The 8192-nt window shown below is 34.4% G+C and overlaps 1 protein-coding gene across 1 annotated transcript; it reads right to left on the bottom strand.

The window, feature by feature from the left end:
* Nucleotides 1-6740: 6740 nt before the first annotated feature.
* Nucleotides 6741-7661, bottom strand: LOC106766323. Its single transcript, XM_014651056.1, has 2 exons — nucleotides 6999-7661; nucleotides 6741-6908 (listed from the first exon to the last, which is right to left on the bottom strand). The coding sequence occupies exons 1-2, from the start codon at nucleotides 7659-7661 to the stop codon at nucleotides 6741-6743; spliced, it is 831 nt and encodes a 276-aa protein (XP_014506542.1).
* Nucleotides 7662-8192: the final 531 nt, after the last annotated feature.

Raw genomic sequence — 8192 nt, forward strand, 5'->3', positions numbered from 1 at the left:
TTGGTGAGAGAGTTGTGCTTAATTGTTGAATATTTTGATAGTTCTCTTGACTCAAGGATTTTGCATTCTAGAAAAACCAATTTTTCTTGTTAGCCCAACCTCATTACAAGTCTTGAAAAGTCCTTTTGATGACATTTGCATGTAAAGATGTTGATTGTTTGAGATGAATGGCAATTTTGTTTCATGCGACTTGTGAATAATTGAGAGTTGGAGTGTCACCTTCAACACTTGAGTGATTGAGTGAAACACTTGCTTGGTATAATTTGTTAATTTTCATGAGTACATTTTTGCTTAGTGGATTGATCATTCGTAGTGTATAACATCTATTGTGCAATCTCTGGGTTGAAAGCATGCATGCATCTTATTTTGGATTTCACTGAGGATATTGAATTGAGTGGCAATTATAGAAAAACTCCAAATTTCCCTAACTTCAATCTAAGGAACATGCAATTATAGAAATCACAAAGAAAAAAAAATGTTATAAAACCCAATAAGAAAAAAATCACCTCATAAAATTTCTCTGGTTTTAAATAGTTTGTGAAGAAACTTATTTTTTTTTTTAAAATATCATAGAATAAAGAGCCTAAACAAACCTAATTCTTTTATGTAAACTATATATTCAATTAATTATTATGTGAAAATTGCTGTAGACTATGATAACCAAGCACTTAATTACCATAAAATAATGTATCTAATATTTCATGTACATACCTGTACCAAAAACGATATATTTTTATTAAGAGAAACATGAGATATTGAAAAATAATTTCATAATTATATTATTTAGGTATGAAAGTATACATTCTAGAATATAATCTTTGTTGGAATGTATAATTTTTATATTTTAAATTATATATTCTAAAACTTAAAATGAAAAAAAAGATAAAATTAGGATTTTTAGGTGTGCAGTGATGCAGGAAGAAATTATGAAAACACAGGAAGAATCTTTAACTTTAAGCATGTATAAAAGTTTATGTTAGCATACTTTTCTTTCCAATTCCCATAATCTAATTCACGTGCTTCTCCATCACTCTACTCAATTATGATGTTCAAGGTTCATACTCTGTTTTCCATGGATGTTCACCTTCAACTACACTAAATAACATGAAAAATCTTGTCAGAAATTTTGGTCCAGCACAACAAATAACACAAAACTTGAAACACAAATAAAAGAAGGTATAAAGACGGGACTCAACTTTTTCAATGCTTGAAAAATGTTGCATCTGTTTGATAAAATTTTCTGCATATGAATGAGTGATTTATACAAGTGGAAAACTGGTCATGCTCAGTACACCAAGTATATTCATACGAATAAAATTTAGAGAAGAAAATAAGTGAAAAATAAAGGCAAGTGGTGCATACACAAACAAAAATATAAAAAGAAACACAAATATCTGCAAAAGTAAATGCAGATGTGAAATTAAAGTGGAACAATTATACATAATATCCTTGTAGTCATGCCACATTACAGTCTTATAGCAAATGCCTTATGGTTATGAGTTATGAAGCACAATACACAATGATTAAAGGATGATAACTCTGGTCAGATCGATGTAGTAAACTGTGGTGAAGAGGTAGGTAGCAAATATCAGGGAAAACACAAACAGTTGAAATTTGTTACAATCAATTTATAAAACAATGTTCCAAAACAACTAACAAAACACAAAACTTCAAAATCTACTTACATTGTTTTTACATGGAACCATTTTTAGTTGTTCTAATTCAATCAATCAAACATTAACCTAACATAAAATACAAAAGGAGATAATATTAACTTCAATGTAGTTGCTAACAAGAAATCTATCGGTCATAAAATACGATAACCAATAACAGAGGACATTCAAGTACTCGTGAATACAACAAAAAAAACTACCTAGAAAGTGTGGGAATACGTTTTACCTTTCGATTATAAACCAATAAACGATGCACAGATACTGAACAACAAAAAAAACCTATCCTTTCACAGTTCTTCACCACCGCACCCAACACCTTCAGGCAAAATAAACGCAAAATAAAGACAGCGAACACAACAACTAAACGCACAATAAAGATATCGAAAAAACCTCTCTTTCGACAAAACACTCCAATGGTTGCACAAAGCCAAACTTCCCCTCACCCTCAACAATGGCGGATAGAGAAACGTCGACCCAACCACAAAGAAAAGGGGACTTCGATAGAGCTTGCGAGAGACTGATGATCGATAGAGCTTGCGTGCAATGGCTTTGTTTTTGATAGAGAGCACTCGGCGTTTTTTGAGAGAGAGAGCACTGAAGGAGAGAATGAAGAGAGAGCACTAAAGGGGAGAATAGAGAATAGATCCTAAAGCGCCAACAAGTTTCACTGTCCTAAATTCTTCCAATAATATCCTCCAACTTAAATTATATCTATTTTAAAAATTCAACCAATGAGACCACGCCAGCTGTCGTTGGCAAATCGTTGTCAAATTTCTGTTGTCAAAGAAACATTTTCCTTATATAATATCCAATACATCTCCTTAATTCAAGTCACTTAAAAACTAATACTCCTATTCCAATTATGAGAAAATCAAATCTGTCATTTTTGAGTGCCTTAGTAAATAGATCACCCTACTTTTATTCACCATATCACGGAGAAAATGGTACTTCAAGTTAATTTGTTTACTTCTTCGATGGCTTATAGGATTCTTGGCCAGACTTATAGAAGATGTGTTGTCCATCTGCAACACAAATGGTCTCTCGATCTGCACCCTCAAATCCTTCAAAACTTCATTCAGCCAGACACCCCGACACATTGCATGACAACCAGTTACATATTCTGCTTCACAACTAGATAGCTTTTTAGAACTCCATGATATAGCTGTTGTGTTCATGAAGAAAAAATTCCCTGATGTGCTTCTCCGTTCATCTTGATCTCTGTCGAAATCGGAATTAATGTACCCCACCACCTTCAGCTCGTCTTTCTTCATGCCATACGGAAACAAAATACCGTAGTTAGATGTTCCATCAGTAATGATAGCGACATGTAGGAAAAACGAGGGTGGCTGGTGACACAGACTAAAGAGTGAAGCTTCGCACAGAAAAGGACGGAGGCGCATTGCCTTTTCAAAGAACAAGGTCAGACTCTCTAAGAAACAAAAAATTGTCTTCCCTTTTAAATCAAATATACTCAGACATTTAGCAACGGTCATTATCCGTCCATAATGACGCATTAACTTTACCAACGGTATTATTGATAGATAATTTACGCATATATTTAACCAACACGATTACTGATGGACATTTTCATCGTTAAGTTAGTTTATGTAAACTGCCGGTAACATAATATTATCGGCAAAAAAAAATCGTTGATAAATATGCATCGATAGTTGTAGTATTTGTTGAAGTGAAAAGTTATTAAATTGTCAACTTGTATATATTTTATATTATATAATTCAAGTCATACAGTTTTAGTTAGCTTGTTCGTTATTCTGTATCTATGCATTGTGTATAAAAACTCAGTTGCCTATCAGTAAAATGCAATGCAGCGTATTTCTTTTCTCTCTATATAAATATATTCTATTTCTTTCTCTGTCATTTCACTCTTCTGCATAGCTGGCCTCTAGACTTTTATCAGTAGTGGTATCAGAGCCAAGTTACGAAGAAAGAGACGAAGTGTGCTCGTGTGTTGGATACAGTGTCGTCTGGATTCAGCTTCTTCTTGAAGACCCACTTCACTCCAATGATTTGCTTTCCAGGTGATAGATCAACCAGCTTCCACGTATTGTTTCTTTCGATTGATCTCATCTCTTCAACCATTGCCTCCTTCCAGATTGATTGTGTCATAGCATCTTCAACACTTAATGGTTCGCTTCCAGCCATCAAAGCCAAGTGTTTTATGTTTCTTTCTTCATCCATCGCAGCATCAAAGTACACCTCATATTCTGAAAACCTGGTGGGTCTCACCGCTTGTCTTCTCGGCCTTCCTGTAGATTATGCTAAATCAACGTTTCCAATATCATGTTCAACAGTTTCTGCAGTTTCGCAACAAAATTATAAACAAATAAATCATATAATTGTGTGGGTAGGCCTCCTCAACTTCATTATTAATTTTTTTTATAAATATAGTTCAAATAAAACTAATGGAATGGAAGAACACATCTGAAACAGGGAAACTACTAGCACAAAATTTAGACATTGAGAAACCAAATTAGATTTGTAGCTGGGAAACTGGTAGCACTAGCAGTCTAGCACCAACGTTGGCAGAGTATTGATATCGAAGCAGTAGTTTCAGACAATGAGAAACCATGTGTAGAATCAAACATCCAATTTGTCATTTCCAAAAATTAATCGTCAAAGGGTATTCTAAGAAACAAATTCATTCATTAAGAAGTCATAAGAAAAAAAAAAAACAACACAATTATCACTAGCAAACATAAAGAGAAGGGGCAGGGAGATTAAATCATCTGATCTAATTCTATAGCAGCCATAATTATGATGAGGCCTTGGTCACATCTAAAAAAGTTAGAAGTGTGAATCCATTACAACCAAAAGAAATAGACATTACAATTGTCATTGTTGAAGTATTATATGAATATACCTCCTTGTTTTTGTGCTTCTGCAATCACATGTAAAGCAAGAGTTGTTTTTTCAGAAGCCTCTAGGCCATATATTTCCACAACACGTCCTTATGCACATAAATTGGGGGAAAACAGGAAAGTTTGTCATCAGTATCCACAAGTTTGTGTATTAGAAATGGTTCAGAGTTTATTCACATATAAAAAATACGTAAGAAACCTCTTCATGCAAGGATCAAAGCATACCTTCGGAAGACCACCAATTCCTAGTGCTATATCAAAAGTAAAAGAACCTATAGACACAACAGGCACATTTTTTGGTGAGACAGAGCGACCGCGCCACATGATGGATTCCCTTCCAAATGCAGAAGTGATTTGATCAAGAGCTTGTTGAATGGCCTACTATTTCTTGGACATGTTTTCTTCACCAGAGTCACTTTCATCATATTTGGAGCGCCTTCTACATTTAGGTATATAGAAATGAAAAATGTCGTCAAGTTCATATATGTTCGTACGTCAAACATCAGATGTAATACGAAAGGATAACCATCTGAAACGCTACATTAATTTCGTACTTCAAAGATTTGAGACGAACGTGTCGCGTGAAACTTGGGCCAAAATCGGAACTGAAATTGGGACTTAGACGAAAATCGAGAGTGAAACTTAGGGCGAAAATCTCAAATTTAGGGTAAAGGAAAAAATTTGGTTGAGAGAAAAAAGAAGCTCGACGAAAATGTAAGAAGCTTTAGAGGAAAAAAAGCATTCAGACTCAAATATTTTTTAAAATTTTTTTAAAGACTCAGACACTGTTCTCTTTTTAAGTGTTATTTATTTCAATATAAGATATAGCGTTTTTTAGAAGAAAAAAGTTATTTACTATATGCTGAAAAAGATAGCATTTTTAAAAAACAAAAACGTTATTTATTGATTTATATTAAATTATGAATTAAATAAATAATATTAATTACTTTATTATAAAGTGTTTGTATTTTTATGACAATAGATAATATTTATTTAAATAAATGTTATCTATGTCACTCCATATACAAAACCCATTAGAAAACTCTTTAGAAAGTTGAAATCCTTCTCAAAGAAATTTTGAGGATAAATAGATTCAGACGCACTTTTTAACAAATTTGATAGAGTAGAGTTCATCTTTTATTTGTCAGCTTCCTATTGCTTCTTTCAGATCTAAAAACCGAAACAGATACGATAGGATTATCTTAGAAAGAATTAAGAGTAACAGAAAGATAAAAAGTATGTGAAAATGAACTAGCATACTGTCCTATTATAGATTTTAAGAAAAAGTTAAAAATAATATAATATGTTTATTTAATATATATATATATATTAAATAATAAATATTATGTTATTTTTGAAGTTTTTGGGTCTCCATAGACCAGGACTGTGAACCAATGATACCTTGACACATACAACTTTGTCCAATAAATTTTAATCCTTGTTTTCCGTGGTAATTATTATATATTAATTTTCTAATTTCAGTTACTCAATCGTGTTCGTTCCTTTCTTGTTTGTTATTACTTGATTTTTTATTTATTAAATAATAAAAATTCATATAAGTCCAACTTGTTCATTAATTAATTTATAAAAAAGATAATTAATGACAAAAATTGTTGAATTTATGTCTCAAATTTTGGCGCCTTGTATATTCTGCTACCTTGGGAGAAATGTAAGATCAAAGTCAGGTTTTGAATTAACAATACTTGATGATAACTTTTAATCTTAGAATGACTTCCTTCTGAGGACTTGCAATTGTAGTAAAGCATAATAATAAGTACTAATTGTTGTATTGATAATTGGAAAATAGGGTGGGACCTAATAGTTTTAGTATTGAATTTCCATTCATTTCCAGCAACACATTAATCACATGTAATTTAACTAAGAGAAACTAAACATATAGAAAAAGAGATGGCAAAATGGTCATGTTCATTGTCTATAAATTACAAGCCACATTTACAATTCACTTCAGCATATCTATAGCTAATTGAAAATCGACCAGCCATGGCCTCTCACTGTTGCACGATTTTTGCTTTAATCATTGCTATTTCCTTTTCAATCATGGACACCATATTATCTCAATTTCCAAGACCGTCTGGTGAACTGATTCCAGTTGAATCTCATGTCCCATGTCAACCTCAACTCCTAAGTAGTGCGCCTTGTAAGTTCAGTCAACTTCCCGCTCAATCTGCTAATTTGGGTCAGCAAGGAAATCCTTATCAGCCAGGTAATCTCGGTCAGCTTGAAAATCTCGGTCAACCAGGTTATCCAGGTCAGCCAGAAAATCCCAATCAACCAAGTTATCCCGATCATCCAGGTTATCCCGATCAACAAGGAAATCCTGATCAGCCAAGTTATCCTAGCCAGTCAGGTAATCTCGATCAGCCAGGTAATCCCGGTAATCCCGGTCAACCTAGTAATCCCAGTCAGCTTGGTAATCCCGGTCAACCAATTTATCCCGATCAGCCAGGAAATCCCGGTCAGCCAAGATATCCTGGTCAACCAGGTTATCCCGGTCAGCCAGGGTATCCCGATCAACCCGGTAATCCCGCTCAGCCAGGTAATCCCATTCAGCCCGGTCAGCCCGGCAATCCCGGTCAGCCCGGTAATCGTGGTCAGCCAAGTAATCCCATTCAGCCTGGTCAGCCTGACAATCCCAGTCAGCTCGGTCAGCCTGACAATCCCAGTCAGCTCGGTCAGCCTGACAATCCCAGTCAGCCCGGTAATCTGGGTCAGTCAGGTTATCCCGATCAGCCAGGTTATCCCGATCAGCCAGGTAATCCCGGTCAGCCAGGTAATTCCGGTCAGCCTGGTTATCCCACTCAGCCGGGAAATCCCGATCAGTCAGGAAATCTCGGTCAGCTAGGAAATCCCGGTCAGTCAGGAAATCTCGATCAGATAGGAAATCCCGGTCAATCAAGAAATCTCGATCAGCCAGGTAATCCTCGTCAGTCCAGTAGCCCTGATCAGCCCAAAAATCTTGATCAGCCCGAAAATCCTGATCAGCGCGATAATTCCAACAATCCTGGTCAACTTGATCAATCTGGTAAGCTTGGGAATCCCGATCAACCTTAAGTTGCAAATTATGCTCAACTCCTAATGCCATAGCCATATTTACGCATTTTTCCATTTATCTAAGTCCCACCACTTTATATCTAATTCCTTCTCCACCTACTTCAACCAACATCCTATATTGGATTTGGATATATGCTCTCTCTAAAGTTAAATAAGTGATTTAAATAATCATCACATAAATTATGTAACTTATGTCTTGTTTGTTTTCGGTTGGTTTTAGTGTTCCATTTCCTCCATTTTCACCTTTGAATATGTGTATTTTTGTTACACTTATACATAACTTCTTGTATTATGTGTGCCTAGAGTCAATAAACTCATTACTATGAAAGGAATATATTTTATCATAAGCTAGTGGTTAATACCCTAACTTCGTATAAAACAACAACTACTGTTATTGTGGACACATAATTAAATTTTAATTTTTTTTACAGAATTTGTTAACAATAATGTCTAAAGAAATAACGTCTATTAAAAGGAACCGTCTAGGATAATACACTAAATGGTATACATGTGTAAACAAATCTTCGCAAAAACACTATATAGTACATGTATCAAGTTAAACGAAAAT

This window comes from Vigna radiata, chromosome 7 (genome assembly GCF_000741045.1).
Source record: "Vigna radiata var. radiata cultivar VC1973A chromosome 7, Vradiata_ver6, whole genome shotgun sequence".
NCBI classification, from domain to species: Eukaryota; Viridiplantae; Streptophyta; class Magnoliopsida; order Fabales; family Fabaceae; genus Vigna; species Vigna radiata.